Source organism: Oryx dammah, unplaced genomic scaffold, assembly GCF_014754425.2.
Source record: "Oryx dammah isolate SB20612 unplaced genomic scaffold, SCBI_Odam_1.1 HiC_scaffold_28, whole genome shotgun sequence".
In the NCBI taxonomy this organism is placed as follows: Eukaryota; Metazoa; Chordata; class Mammalia; order Artiodactyla; family Bovidae; genus Oryx; species Oryx dammah.
The window spans coordinates 32,074,396-32,090,517 of record NW_024070212.1 but is presented as its reverse complement, the minus strand read 5'-3'; the positions used below and the strand labels follow the sequence as shown (position 1 = coordinate 32,090,517).

General features: G+C 40.0%; 1 protein-coding gene across 5 annotated transcripts in view; it reads left to right on the top strand.

The window, feature by feature from the left end:
• The window catches only part of AHCYL1 (adenosylhomocysteinase like 1), a 41,216-nt gene that overhangs the window by 5,056 nt on the left and 20,038 nt on the right, over positions 1-16,122 (top strand). The window contains exon 1 of one of the 5 annotated variants that reach the window (XR_005719467.1): positions 14,552-15,298. The exons of 3 other annotated variants lie outside the window; for them this stretch is intronic. Coding sequence is in view for 1 of the 2 variants with exons in the window: in XM_040232096.1 (XP_040088030.1) it covers positions 15,296-15,298 (3 nt within the window). In the remaining variant the exon portion in view is untranslated. Of the gene's footprint in view, positions 1-14,551; positions 15,299-16,122 lie in introns of those variants that run through there. One more of the 5 variants, XM_040232096.1, reaches the window with a different exon arrangement.

The following is a 16,122-nucleotide window of genomic DNA, read 5'->3' as shown; positions in this document are numbered from 1 at the left end:
GGATATAATAATTCAGAATACATCACATTGAGGTGGGTCAGAAGCACACCCCTCATGTATGAAGAACAATCCGTTCACCTAGACTAGAATTTTTTTCCTGAAATCCAAGAATCCAAAGTTAAAGACAAGAGTCTTACCACAAATTTTCCTCCCAACTCTTGTCAATGCTATCAGTGCCTTGAATGTGGTAATTATTTAAAAATTCACATCGATTTCTATTCACATGAATTCTGTTCTGATTCCGTATTTCCTTTTATCTCATTCAGGTAGTTCTCTTGCAATCCCACTTGGGTTTCGCTGTTACATAAGACCTCTTAATGTCCCCCTTTCTGTTTCTAAAACTTGAGGAGTAGTACAATGTAAGTTAAGCACTTGTTTTGCAGTAAAGTTTGCCTTCAGAATCTACTACCTTGAAATTGTGTGACCTTTGGCCAACTTGGGTGGCTTAACCTGTTTGAACCTGTTTTTTTTTTTTAACCTTGAAATGAGGAATAATGATAATACTACAGGATAGTTGAGATTAGCATTTAATAAAGACTAATTAGTGTATTTATTTGTTTCTAACTAGAGTGACCATAAGTCCTGGTTTGCCTAGTACAATTCTGGCTTATGCCTGTTATCCCAGCCTGCTATTCAACGAGTTCCTTCTTACACAAAAGTACCCTGCTTTATATGGAATTTCAAAATGCTCTCAAAGAGCCAAAACAAAGATGTTTCTATTGGAATATCTTTCAACAGGAAATTTTCCTGACAAAATGTTATTTTATGTAGAGCTTATTCCTGTTGAATACTAGACTGTTTGAGTTCCAGGAGGTACATAGACAGACAGTGGGAGAGCTTAGAGCTCGTAACGGAAATGAGGTAGGTTCTACCTGACCACTCCCCCACCTCTTTCCTTGTAACACACAGTGTACCTATAGAATATGGGTGTTTCTCAGACATTGGCCTAGCTGAGTCCAGGAGTTTATTTCCTCAACCTGCAATCAAGTTTGGGAGTCTTCCCAAACTAGAATCCTTGAATCACATGAAGCAATTCCAAAGGCTCCTCTGAGCTGTAACCTTAGCTTTGTGTATACAGTCCCCTTCAGATCCCATCCCTATGTACCCCAGCTCCCTCCAAACCCACTCAGGTTCTGTTTCTCTCTCCTCCAACAGCCTGCTCTTAATTATGTGTAATTGATTTTCTCTTGTAGAAATGTGTGGCCTTTACTCCACAGCAATTACGGACCTAGGGTGGCTCACCCTTTGCCTTTGTTGACAGTCATACGGGTTTCATTTTTGCTCCTATCTCTGTTCAGTTTTTCTAAAACAATTCAGTCAAGTACCTTAATCTCAGAATGTATATAGTGATTAGTACTGCTTAGTAATGTACAATGGGGTTAATCATTTACTACCCAAATGGGACACAAAGTAAAAAAGAATAATGAACTGCTGGTAAAAGGTAGTATTTGTGATGTTGGGTAGAGATTGAGAAAGGACTTTGACAAAACCACAGATCTAGGACTGCAAAGCTTGTTTCTGCTTTCTTGTCTTAAAAGCCCCAATGCCTCAGCTAATGTGCCTCTGTACTTAATTTCTCAGGCTTAATGGGCTTAAAGTGTTCTCCTTTACCAGCCCAAACCAGTTCAGTTCTTTTAAAATGGGCACCCTGTTCTTAGTTGTGTGCTAGCAGGGAGGCTTAAACAGGAAGGATTTGGGACTGCTCACTGTTCCATGCTGTTCATCTTGGACCTGCCTCAAGTTTAGTTCTTTACAATCTGAAGAACTGCCCGGCTCGAGCAAGCCCTGTTATTTCCGTGTTTGTCTCTTCTTTCCTGAACCTGTGTGTGTGCAGTGGCATCAGTGGGATCCACTGTGCCTGTGTGCTCAAGGTACCAAGGAAAATGCTCACGTGCTGATCTGCAGTGTGCACAGCTCTGTGAGGTAGATGGTAAGCTGGTGAGTAGCAGACTGAAGGGGCTGAAGGCTGGAGCAGATGCGTGTAACCATGTTTCATTCATTTTGGCCTCCGTAATGAAGCTGTTCATATCTCCGAGCTTTGAGCAGTGTTAGGATTTTGGAAGTTTTGTTTTTCATAAATGGCTCCACCTCTTTTAGTACTTTTTAATTGTATTAAGGTGAACCTTTGGAGTATAGATTTCCATGGGCACAATGAAAATCACTGTGTCCCTTTACCCCAGGACTGGCTTGACTGCAAGTCAGAGTTTCGGGGCTGTGACCTACTCCTGTAATGGTTTGAGGATCCTGAGGTCAGAAGAGAGACCTGTCAGGAAAAATTAAGAGGACCGACTCTTCTCTGCCTCCTTTGACCACCCCGCACTGTTGCCTTACTCAGAGGCTTTAAGGGAAACCTTTTGGGGCTCTCATGATGGTAAGCTTTATTTTGGGCATGTAGAAAAGAGCTTTTTGCTTTGAATTCTCAAAATGCAGCATCCTGTCTCTAACTTCAAAAGAGGTCAATTAGTAGACAGATTTGTGTGAAAGCTAGATAAATAGCTTTCTCTTTTGCCAGTTTGAGGGAATGCTCAAACCAGTGAAGTAATCACTGGATTAGAGACTCTAGAACAGTGATTCCTATCTTTTGAGTCATGGATCCCTTTAGAAATCTTACAAAAATCACTGTTCTTTCTTCAGCAAAATTCCAGAGCACAAAGACTTATTTATGCTTTCAGAGAATTTATGAGACTCCCTGAAACTCATCTCTGGATCCTGGCTTTAAAAACTTTGATTTAGAAGGACAAGGCTCTAAGCCATGGTATCTTTCTCCATTATAGATTCAGAAACAGCTGAGATTAAATTTCCAGGCTCGCAGTTTGTCCTTGGAACAAAGCTGAGGTTGTTCGTGTTCTTTTCACCCCCCTCTTTGGGATGCTCCTCAGCTTCCTAAGAGACTCATTATCAATGCCTTGAGGGTTCAACCCAGGAACTTGTGCGCGCTGAAACCAGCATTTCAGTAACTTTGAGGGGTTTTGTACCTTCTCAGCCCCATTGCCCTCAAATGAACTTTTGATACCCCAAGAGCTCTAGAGTTCATTCCATAGGAGTATTTAGAATAGGAGGCTCACATCTTTAGGCTGAGTATCAAAACTCAATAAAATAATTTGCTCCACTGTGTATCTCAGAAGTAGGTTTGATTTCAGTGTAGTACTTTTCAGACTGTTTTCAGTACTGACTTGATATCTGAATCTTTTCATTTGATTTCTGTAGACCAACTCTATTAAGGACAAGGACCATATCCCATGACATATGTATACTATGAAGGGCTTGGCACCCCACAGTGTCAATAATTATTTACTGAGTGAAATATTGTAAGATGATTGTCCCTAGGAGAAAGTGGGTTGGACTCTCTTGGTGACTTTGGCTTACTTTCCCCTTCAGCTGGCCAGTGTTGTTTTTCTTGAACCCCTCTAATGTGAATAATAATGGAGTACCAAGAACTGCAGGTAAGAAATTGATAGGAATTTCTGGAAGCTTAGTAATGCCAGAAATAGGTAAGAGAATCTTTGGAGCGAAGATGATGAGAACCACAAGACAGTAGGCTAGGAGCTTAGAGGTGTCCTTAGACATAATGGGAAGGGTAATTTGAATTTCTCACCAAGTTTTGAACACTTAGCATTAGAAACACCGCCCAGAGAATACCAGTTGAAACTGGTATTCTGGTTTACTCTTGATTTAAGCTTACTCTTAGGGTCCTTGAGATCTGGGGGCCAGTGATGAGTTGAACAGTTTCATTTTGGAATCTGTGTTGGAATCCTAAAAGTAATAAACAACACCTCTGCCTGGCAGGGCTGAGCACACTTGTGATTCTTCTCATTCTGCAATCCTGACTGCCCCCTTCTGCACCAAAGGCTGAGCTCTGTGCTCAAAAGCTGTATGTGCCCTTGTTTTTAAAACACACCTTCTTCAAAGTCACAGTCTTCAGGGAGCTGGGCCAGTGCTTGCCATAATCAAGAACTTGGACTCTGGTTGGCACTGAAAATTCTGTGTCGGTTGTTTTTCTATAGTAGGTAACCCAGGCAGGATTCAGGGGAATGGAAGACCTCCAGAATTTTTCAGCTTTAAAAGTAGAAATCTGTGCTTTGTAGAGGTGGCAAATGTTCACTTGTTCTGGTAACTAATTCAGTTTCCTATGGGTGGCCAGGTGGTATCCAGCCTCCAGTACAGTACTTGTTTCTAGTGTCCAGAGCACCAGACACCTTTGCAAGCAAAGCAAGAAGATTCCCAGTGTTCAACTCTTATGGAGAATAGCCCAGCTGGCTTGTCATACTGAACTAGATGAATTGTGAATGTTAATTATACTGATCAATACAGTGACCTTGGTAACAGGCTTGTAGCTGCTGTAGAATCTGTTTACTTCGGGTTTGTAACAGAAAAGAGACCAAGCTGGTTCGGAACATGGTGTTCTAAGTGTAAGTCCCAGCAAGATGCATACTGGACAGACCGATCCTATCACACCCCTTCCCCGGAATTTCCCGGAGGGAAGCATTACTCTGGTGATGGTTTCTGTTCTTTTTTGCCAGTTGAGAATGATCAAGGTTGGCAGAGGCTTGGTATTTAGTGTGGTGGGGTAAAGGGTGTTTACAAATCATGAAGGTTAAAGAGAACACCCATGTTGAGGGGCACCTCCTTTCTCTACCTTGTTTGTAATTAGGAGTGGAGAGTTGATGGGATTAATTTCAACCTTTACTTTCAGGAAAAGGAACCTCTTCTATTTGGAGAGTAGAGGGTTCAGAATTCTGCACATTCTTTTCTGACTCCACAGGGAAGGGATTAGCTGAGCACTGGGCATGTTTGGAATGACAATACCTTGCCAATTTTTACTGAATTTGGACCAACCCATTGTAAAAATACAGTCTCTCTTCCTTAGACAGGCTCTTTGTCATGTTCTACTAAACCTCTGTGGATCCATCTAATGGATTGTCCACAGCTGACAGATGGAGTTGGTATTAAAAGCAGATTTTCTACTTCCTTGGCCTTATTTATTTCTGAAGAATACTGTCTAACTCATTTGTTCCTGTGTTCCTTGAGTCACTTTATCAAGAGCCTGGTAAACTCCACATGCCTGTGTTTGCTTTTTCAGATCCTGCTTAGATTGTCTCAGATCAGTCCTTCTGCAGTAGGAAGGAATAAAAGGTGTCAGTCACCTAGGGAGGTTTGTTTTTTTTCCAAAATATTCATTACCTATTCATTACTGGAGCCTTAGCCTAAACCTACTTAATCAGAATGGGGAGGGGATGTGAAAGTAAGGGGCAAGTGGAGAATGGGATGGGATGTGGATTTTGGTACAGTTTCCTCAGTTAAACTTGAGAGATCCCAGACTTAGAACACTCTTAGATTATCTAGCAAGGCTAGTCAAAATTTTGAAATCTGATATTTGGGTGATAATGCAGCTACCACCTATCTTGGATGACTTTAACCTTGAGGGAAATCTTGTGCCCCGTGTGAGAGGTCCTGAAAACAGCCTCTACTTGCTCTTCTTTCCCAAGGTGTACAGAGTAAGCCATAACCAGAAATCCTGCCACCCTGTCAGCTCAAGGTGGAGGACCTCCTGCGTCCCCAAACCTGTGCCGGCCACTTAGGTTACATCGGTGAACAAGACAAGTGTCCCCGTCTGTCTTGTGGCATTTACATTCTTCTGAGGTTATTACTAGGGTCACATGAGTCTGGTGTAGTGGTTCTAACAATTTGGAGTTTAGAGCCCTATCAGAGCTATGCTTATCTTCCAGAAAAATTACATATATGTAACAGTTTGCATATAAGGGGAAGTTGGCAGCCTGAATCCCATCCATGGACTCCAAGCTAAAAACCTTGCCTGGAATTGAGAATGTCATGATTGGGATAAAGCAAGGCCAGGAGTTCGGGTGTTTGGACATTTTTTTCTCCTAATAAGACTGGGTTGTGGTTTCTTCATCTATATAGCCAAGGCAGTTTGCCAAGAACTCAAGGGCACCTCTAGAAAAAGTATAAGGAATGGCTAGAACTCCACGAAACCAATAGCATTTCTTGAAATGCAGAGAATGATTTTGACTCTCCATCTGCATTCCCACCTCTAGCTTCTGGTTGGCTGAGCTTCTTGGACTCAATAGATTAAAAATCAGGTCAGAATATAAGATTTCCTTAACATGGTTATTTATATTATGAATTCCTGGACTGAGGGTGATAGTAAAATTATACGAGAGGACATTTTCATGAAATTCTGGCTTCAAAACATAGAAAAATCACCAGAGTTGATTGAGAGGCTGAGGCTATAGCCAAAGAGTAAAGATTGGAGAAAGATGGTAGAAGAAAAAGGACGGCACAGCTCAGAAAGACAGTTAACTAAGCTGGTAAGCCAGGCAGTCAGGAGAGCAGCTTCCTCCTTAAGCCAAAGTGAGTGGATTTGAGACTCAGACAAAAGATTATTCCTTTTTAGCCCTCGAGGGGCCTGTCACTATTGTTTTATTATCAAATAGAACTCAAGATAAAAGGGGGAGGGCAGATAAGGTTTGGCTTTTTTGATACAAATAACATGTCTGTCCCTAGAAAAGTTGGTGTTCAACTTGCATGAATGGCCAAACCATTGCCCAGTGTTAGTACAATGTGTAACATACTACAGAAATGTGAATGAAATTTCATTTGGGCAATAGGAGAAAGAATTACATAAAAAAAGACACAGCCAGATTCAGAGATTGGAACACAGTGCACTGCAGAACCCTGTGCCAATTCTCCCTTTATCACCATGAAATCTGACCTTCAGTATAACCACAGGCCAAGGCCTCTTTAAGGTGGTCTTTACAGGGATATTCTTGTTTCTAAGGGAAACTTTCCAGACCCACATTGAGAGATTGCTGAATAAGTGCTGTATTCAAGGCCCTTCAGGCCAAACGTCTGTAAATTCGGAGAACAGAGGTCATAGTCCTTCCCAGAGGAGCCAGGAGACTCTGGATGGTTCCAGTTGTAACTGCTCTAGCATATGGAAAAAACAGTTCTGCTGTGAAAACCTTACAACCTGCTATTTAACATAAAAGACATCTCATTGTTTGCTTAATGATGCATTGAAGCCAAAGCTACCTAATCTAGTGGAATATAATCATACCACCAGTTATCTTTGTTTTCTATTTTTAAAGAAAGCCTTTAAAATGATCAAAGGAATTTCAGACCTCACTTCCTGCATCTGTTTAGATTTCTTTTGAGGTTCTATTCAGCTTAGGAAGCTTTATAGTTAAAACCTGCTCTTCAGTTTTTGGAAAAATTCTATTCTTAAAAACCATATAGCCAAGATTTATTTATTTATTTATTAAATGAGTACTTTAAATAATGTCTACCATGGCTATGAAACCAAGATCCAATAATCACTTATCGTGTCAAGTAAGTCCAGAATACTTCAATAAAATTAATAACCTTACAGGAGCTTTCTGTTACTTGTAGAGTTAGAGAAGTGGTACCAGAAAATGGGAAAGCATCAATGACAAAATGTATTTTTATTTAAAATTTTTACTGGGAGGTCCCCAAACTTACTATAGCTCATTTTGAATTGGGAAAATGCAACCTCATTTGGTCTTTCAGACATGTTTGCAAGGTGAGTTGAGGGGGCTGTTGTTTGAGTGGTATGCCACAGTTGAGAAAAGAACCTAGTAGAATGGTTTCAATTATAGGACATGTGCTCTAAATACACCAAGTGTTGGTCTGTGAAAGAAACGTCCTCCCATCACTATTCCACACAGGATACATCTTAACACTGATAAAATCCAAATTTAAATAAAGTATATTCTCTTTTGCCTGTTTCAAAGCATGGTCATATCTTATGAAAATAGCTAGCAGGTTTCCAAAATGATACCCCCAAAATTATTATTCAGTTTTAACCATACCAAACTGAAAATCTCCCTGTATAAATAAATACAGGTGGAGTTTTAAAATTGCTCTTGATTCTGATGCTAAACTCTGAGGTCATTTCTTTCATCCTAGTAAAGTGTCAGGATTGGGTCGTCTGTACATTCTCCTCCTCCCCACTCCATCCCCAAAAGACAGCTGGAAGTGTGTATCGGAGTGGAGCTTTTTGCTTTCCACAATGTTTGGGCTTAATTTGTCTCCTTACCCTTTCCAAGTCTAAGGAGTGGTATCTCTCAATGGCAATTCATAGGCAACTTTAAAATATTTTCTTTGCATTTTTTCACTTCTCCAAAATCGATCTGGATTTTGGAACTGAAAGTTCTTTTCCCATCCCAAAGCTTACCATGTTCATCTGGTATTGTAAGTTCGGAAAGCAGTAGTGCAATAGTGGAGTGTTCTGTAAACTGACTCTCTGAAAATAAAGGGAAAATTGCTGCTTTCCCTAGATTATTCCAAAGAAGGATATAGAACCATTTTGGGAGGGGTTTTTTTTTTTTTTTTTGGTGCGTTTTTTGATTTGTTTGTTGCTTTTTATTCTTTGAGTTTAGGTTCTTGTTTTAATCTTAATGTTGGTAGCAGATTGCCTTGACCAAGGCATTTAACTACTGTCCCTGTTCTGTTTTGTCATCTGTAAAGGGTAGATCCAACAGCCAAAGGATTCCAAAATGTTTCGAAAATACAGATGCTCTATAAGAGAAATCTTAGTCATATGCCACTAATTTTGAAAGTTAAGTCACTCAGTCGTGTCTGACTCTTTGTGACCCCGTAGACTGTAGCCCACCAGGCTCTTCCGTCCACGGGATTCTCCAGGCAAGAATACTGGAGTGGGTCGCCATTTCCTTCTCCAGGGGATCTTCCCAACCCAGGGATCGAACCCAGGTCTCCCGAATTGCGGGCAGACGCTTTACCCTCTGAGCCACCGGGGAAGCCCTAATTGTGAAGCAGGTGCTTAAACTAGAAAGGCATAGAAATCCTGGCATTCCGAACCTTGGTTTTTCACGTTACTATTACGTGTGAATTTCAAACTTCTAATCAGCTTTAAGTAAAAGTTCTAATTGAGTGCTCTCAGGTGGTTTTACTTGTTCTTTGTATGTTAAGATTTAAACAAACATGGTGTGAAAGACATTTAGATTAATGTTATTCTAGCAGTGTTACTGGTAAAATTTGCTGAATAACTTTTCCTATGCAAAAGTTGATTTTGACTTTTCATTTACTATACAGCCCAAAGCAAGAGACCTTTATCCTTGTGCATCTGTCCGCTTTACTCATTAGAAAATGGCTAGTCAGGAAGTCATAGGTCAGGAAAACCCAGACTTTTGTCGTCCGGTCTGGGAGGCAGAGAGTGGAGGGGGATAGTACTGTATTCATTCTGGAGCAACAGGTGTATCTCATGTTTCAGTAGCTCCAAAGAAGTTGCAGCCGACAGTTTCTTTTCAGCCAGCTTCTTTCTTATAGGCTATCTAAGGTCATGATTTTAAGCTGAGATTTTTAACTAAAATTGAACATAAACACATCAAGTAAGAAAGTCAAGAAGGATGGCAAATACTGCCTCTCTACAATTAAAAATACAATTATGTTTTTAATGTGACTGATTATCTTTGATAGATTCTTGTCCATGTGTTACTGTCTCTACTCTCCCTCTAGAAGCTTAATATTATGTATTTTAAGAGCTGGGAAACTGAAGCTTGTGCTGCTTATCTTTAAAGTGGTATCACCTTGTCCATTGAACTTGAAAATTTCCAGTGTAACTACTGAAAGGATTCTGAAAGGTCCCATTGACCCACTCATCTTTGGAAACAATACCTGTTACTACATAGTTAGTATTTAATGTTAGGTCTTTAAAGTCAGATTGTTATTTAATATTGAGTTTTGATGGCTTTTTCCTTCCTTGATGGGAAGCAGTAGATGGTGACTAAAAAAAAGTCTCATTAACCTTTGTTAAGTATTAGTTTAGGGTTCTGGAAACTGATTCTTTTTAGAATCAGCTGCTACTTATTTAGAGTTACTTGTAGTTCTTCTGCCATATCACAGGTGGGATTCACTCACTCAGATGAACATGTGAAGAGGATTTGTTTAAGTTCCTAAGATGCCATTGACTTTAAACTTTATTTAAGCTAGCCTTCCAAATCAAGGAAGGAATGATTAATCTTGTTCCAACTTGATAGGCTAAGAAATTACACAGATGACATTTATTCAGTCTATGTGGCTTTCCTTCCAAAATGCCAGACTCCCATCTTCCTTCTAGAGCTGTCCACTGATTACTTGCTTTCAGTGTTAACTCTCTTTTCTCATAGTGATTTGTTTGAAGAATACAGATTTACCTAATTTGTAAGCAGTTGACAAGTTTTCATCTTAAAGAGCATTCCAGCATACTTTGCAGTAAGGTTTGCCAGTTTAACATCGTGTACGTGCGTATGCATGCTCAGTCGTGTCCAACTCTTTGCAACCCCGTGGACTGTAGCCCACCAGGCTTCTCTGTCCCTGGGATTTTTCCCAACAAGAATACTTCTATGAGTTGCCATTTCCTCCTCCAAGGATCTTCCCAACCCAAAGATTGAACCCACAACTCCTGCCTTGCAGGCAGATTCTTTACTGCTTGAGCCATCAGGGAAGCTCCCTAACATCTTGTGAGCTTTCCTTAAAATCAGTATTGGCACCAAAGAGCAAATTAAGGCTGATGACTTTTGATTACAACATGTAATATTTGTATATGTAACCAGACTTGGTCTTTCCCAGCATTCAAGAATTGTTGGTTCTTGTACTCAATGAACCAATACAAATGATTTCCAAGTTAAAAAAAGGTGCAGAATATTTTAGCATGCTACCTTTTCAGAAAATGTAGGAAAAAAGAGAAGGAAAATAAGAATATAAATTCATATTTGCTTTCCCCATGTCAAAAATGTACATAAGTATAAACCAGAAACTAATAGAGGAGAGTGGAACAGAGTTGGGGGGATAAGAATGGAAATGAGACTTCCCTGAGTATATCTTTTAAATTTGAGGTGTACTTCATCTGTCAAAAATAAAATTAGAGAAGACAAAGGAGACCTTAAAATTGTGTATCAAAAAAAAAATGAACCTAACTACATATCTGGGAGATTACACAGTCACCTAGAAAAAAAGTACTTTGCTTATGGAATACTCTCTGTGAAATAATTCCTTTTTTGTATGAAATATATCCTAAGGACAAAAAGAACTCCAAGGAAATATTGACACTTCACTGCAAAGATTATTGTTAATGATAATATTAGTCTTGTAATTTTGAAATTATTTTATGTACATTATAGGCTAAAGCAAATAAGTAAATATTTTATTGCTATTCAGAGTCAGGATTGTCACCAAAGAGAAAAGATATAAATAGGAAAATTAGAAGTTTAAAAAATGAGTATTAAATTTGAAATAGAATTACTGATATGAATTCATGAGTAAAATCGAAAGATTAATTTTTCTCTCTACTGCAAGAACCTAGAAGCTCAGACACCTCTCACAGCAATGGGCAGACCTTGTATCCAGATTTTAGTTTCTAAATACCTTTTCCCTCTGAAAGAAGTGAGGGCTCCTTGGAGAAATGATTGATTCTAGATTGGAAGCAGAGAAAGAACAAGATGAGCCTGATATATCTTTTTATGTCAGAAAGAGAGGAGTCATTTAAAGGTGATCACGTCAGAAGAAAAGTCAGCCTAAAGGAAGTTCCCGCTGGCCCAGTTTGGGACAATTGGAGCGTTCAGTGCACTCATGCAATTGAGTGTAACATAGATAAATAAAAATACGGATGACAAGTTAAAAAAAAAGAAAAACTTTTCTTTGCAAAAGAATGCCAGCTAATATATGTGGAAGGAATGACAGAAATCATGGTTCTATAACCCCCCCTCCCCAATATAACTGACTCAGGCAAGGATTATGAACAGATGGTAAAGTCACTAGGGAACAGGACATTCACAGGCTGACAAGGATCACCGCACAAATTAACCTTTGCTTGCAAAGGAGAAAATATTCTTTTCAAAAGACTGATGTTAATCACTTTACCCAGGGGTTCAAGTTAGTGTCCTTAATAGTGGAACAACCTGACTTTAGGTGCCTCCTGATGTGCAAAGTAAAGTATATAATATCAACTATGGAATATTCTTGCCAAATTTAATCTCTCTCTAATCCAACTTCAAAGCTGAACTTTCAGTTCATAGGAGGGAAACAATCTGAAAAATTCAAAATGTGGGAGATTCTATAATGCAACTGACCTGGACTCTGGAGGAAAATTATGGAGGTGGGGGTGGGGCAGGGATGGAACTTGCTTAGATTAGCAGAGACCAAAAGAACCTAACAACCAAATGCATTTTGTGAACCTTGATTCCATCCTGGGATGGTAGAGTTGAGTTTACAACTATGAAGGATATACTTGAGAAAAATTAATTTGAATACAGATTGGATATATTTGATGATATGGAACTGTTAATGTTCTTAAGTATTATAATGTTATAGTGGTTCTGCAGGAGAATAGCTTTGCTAGAAAGTATGCGTGTGTGCATATAGAGAAAGAAATCTAATATGGAAAAGGGAAAGTTTCAGTCTAGATAGAGGGTATACAAATGTCCTTTATATTAAATTTTTTATGTTGAAAATGATTATAATAAAGGGAACATTTCATGCAAAGATGGGCTCAATAAAGGATAGAAATGGTATGGACCTAACAGAAGCAGAAGATATTAAGAAGAGATGGTAAGAATACACAGAAGAAATGTACAAAAAGAAAGACAATGCCAAAGAATGCTCAAACTACTGCACAGTTGCACTCATCTCACATGCTAGTAAAGTAATGCTCAAAATTCTCCAAGCCACGCTTCAGCAATACGTGAACCGTGAACTTCCAGATGTTCAGGCTGGTTTTAGAAAAGGCAGAGGAACCAGAGATCAAATTGCCAACATCTGCTGGATCATGGAAAAAGCAAGAGAGTTCCAGAAAAATATCTATTTCTGCTTTATTGACTATGCCAAAGCCTTTCACTGTGTGGATCACAATAAACTGTGGAAAATTCTAAGAGAGATGGGAATACCAGACCACCTGACCTGCCTCTTGAGAAATCTGTATGCAGGCCAGGAAGCAACAGTTAGAACTGAACATGGAACAACAGACTGGTTCCAAATAGGAAAAGGAGTACGTCAAGGCTGTATATTGTCACCCTGCTTATTTAACTTATATGCAGAGTACCTCATGAGAAACACTGGACTGGAAGAAACACAAGCTGGAATCAAGATTGCTGGGAGAAATATCAATAACCTCAGATATGCAGATGACACCACCCTTATGGCAGAAAGTGAAGGGGAACTAAAAAGCCTCTTGAAAGTGAAAGAGGAGAGTGAAAAAGTTGGCTTAAAGCTCAACATTCAGAAAATGAAGATCATGGCATCCGGTCCCATCACTCCGTGGGAAATAGATGGGGAAACAGTGGAAACAGTGTCAGACTTTATTTTTTGGGCTCCAAAATCACTGCAGATGGTGACTGCAGCCATGAAATTAAAAGATGCTTACTCCTTGGAAGAAAAGTTATGACCAACCTAGATAGCATATTCAAAAACAGAGACATTACTTTGCCGACTAAGGCCCGTCTAGTCAAGGCTATGGTTTTTCCAGTGGTCATGTATGGATGTGAGAGTTGGACTGTGAAGAAGGCTGAGTGCCAAAGAATTGATGCTTTTGAACTGTGGTGTTGGAGAAGACGCTTGAGAGTCCCTTGGACTGCAAGGAGATCCAACCAGTCCATCCTAAAGGAGATCAGCCCTGGGATTTCTTTGGAAGGAATGATGCTAAAGATGAAGCTCCAGTACTTTGGCCACCTCATGCGAAGAGTTGACTCATTGGAAAAGACTCTGATGCTGGGAGGAATTGGGGGCAGGAGGAGAAGGGGATGACAGAGGATAAGATGGCTGGATGACATCACTGACTCGATGGACGTGAGTCTGAGTGAACTCCGGGAGATGGTGATGGACAGGGAGGCCTGGTGTGCTGCGATTCATGGGGTTGCAAAGAGTCGGACACGAGTGAGCGACTGAACTGAACTGAAAGATAGACAAGGTGCAAGAGTGGTGATGGGGGGGTGCAGTGGTTGGAGTGGGGAGGAGTTTTGGTGTATCTCTAAAAACATGGGTGTATTTCAGGAACCTAGATTTCTTCAGTCATCTATTACCCACCCACCCCCAAAAAAATTTAACCTAGAGTTAATGATAATTCACTGTCAGGATTAAAAGAATGACAGGCATGTTTTCATACAACATTGGTATTGATTGAAGACGAAAAACTAGGGACTGGCCAGGCAGATAGCTAAATAGGCTTTGAAACATAGTCTGGATGCGTGTTATGTTCTGTTGTAATTTGTGGTTTTCAGAAGATTAGGAAGCCTTTCCTCTTGTTGCCATTTTTTAAATCTATTAGTTTTACCTCTAGTTGGCAGTCGGAGGCCTAGATCACTCATATTCACTGGTACACTTTTGGAGATAGTATCAGTAGAAAGCCTATGAAATGCAGAGTCTGGTAGGAAGAGAGGGGGCGTAGCTTATAAGGTAAAACCACTCTTTGGCAGAGTTTTTCAAGCTCCATGTTCTTTCCTTACATTTGAAAAAGGAAATGGCAACCCACTCTAGTATTCTTGCCTGGAAAATTCCATAGACAGAGGAGCCTGGCAGGCTACAGTCCATAGGGTTGCAGAGAGTCGGACATGAGTGGGCGACTTTCACTTCACTTACCATTTAAGTGACTCAACAGCGTGGGCTTTGCTTGGTGTTGCCTCACCCCTTGCTCCCAGCAACATTAAAGAAGGATCAAGTTGAGTTCCATTTTGAAAGGAGTGTTTCTTCTGACTGTAGAATGGGCTTCTGTGTGTGTGTGTGTGTGTATGTGTGTTATCTTACTGCTGTTGAGACAGTGTTTCTTCTGACTGCAGAATTGGCTTCTGGCTGTGTCTGTGTGTGTTATATCCTATTACTGTTGAGACACAGAGCCAGGTGGAGTGGGGGAGGGAGATGTGTGCTGTAATTAGTCAGCTTGCCTACCCCCCTCCCTCTAGAAACTCAGGGCCCATCTGGGGGAACTGAGAACTTAAGAAACTTGAGACAGGGAAGGAGGAGAGTGAGCAGCCAAAACCTACCAAGTCTCAGAAGACTGGGTTCTGCACCAAGGAGTGGAGGAAATGACTGGAGGTGGCTCTGGATTTGACTATGTGGCCTGAGATCGATTGCCTTGAGATGAGTTGTTTTCTGATATACCTGCAGGCTGCAAGTTGAGAAAAGGATGTCCTTCATCTTTGGGAAATTTCTTTTGCCATTATAATTGCAAGTCTGAAAGATGGTCAGATTTATATAGTCCTTGTACCAAGAAGCTAATGTTTACTGATAACTATTTCTTTGGGTTCATTTGAAATGGGAATCAGACTGATCAATGGTAAGTATTAAGAACAGGTCTTGGACCTTTTTATCCTGATAGCCATACTCTCTTCTTTTCCTCTGAAGGGAAAAAAAAAGGCAGATGAGAGTAAAGTCTGTAGAAGAAAGAATAAATTAGCCAGAAGATATGTGGAAAAAAGATTAGAAAAGATGTGGTAGGAATCCTGGAAGGAGTTCTAGCATACTGCTTAACAATTGCCTTTGTTAAAATTTCTAGCTTCTGATAGTCACTTTTTTGCTCAGTTGACAAGGGTTAGCTAAGAGATGTGCTGACCATAATTTCTAAACAGAAAAGATTGCACAGATAATATGCTGGTGACAGTGGGACATCATGTAAATTTGAGAACATCTGAGAAAACCAGTAGTGTACCAGAAAAGGTAATTGGCCCTTCAAATAATCCTCAGCAGTAAGGAAGACCGAACCCTCTATTCACTTCCAAGCTATGGTTTCTTAATGATGTGTTTTCCTAATAATTGCTGTTTACCTTTGAGCCTAGTTCTTCACCCTTAGGAGAAATCCTTTCTGGGGAAATTAAAAACTATTAGATAGGCATGTGAAATAACATCTTAATAATAATTTGTCTAGCCTAACGTCTGGTTTTTGGAGGCCTCAGTTAAACAATATCCAGATTAGGCTGTGAAGACTACAGTATCTAGCATGTTCCTAAAGAAGCAGTAAAATTCTATGACAAAGCCATTTGTCATATGGCTTTGGGTTGTTATACTGTGGATCAGAACACATCTACAGATTGTAAGGGACCATATTTCCTTTCATAGCTCTTTCCTATAATAGCACCGACAACTTAGTTGGTGCCTCCTAGA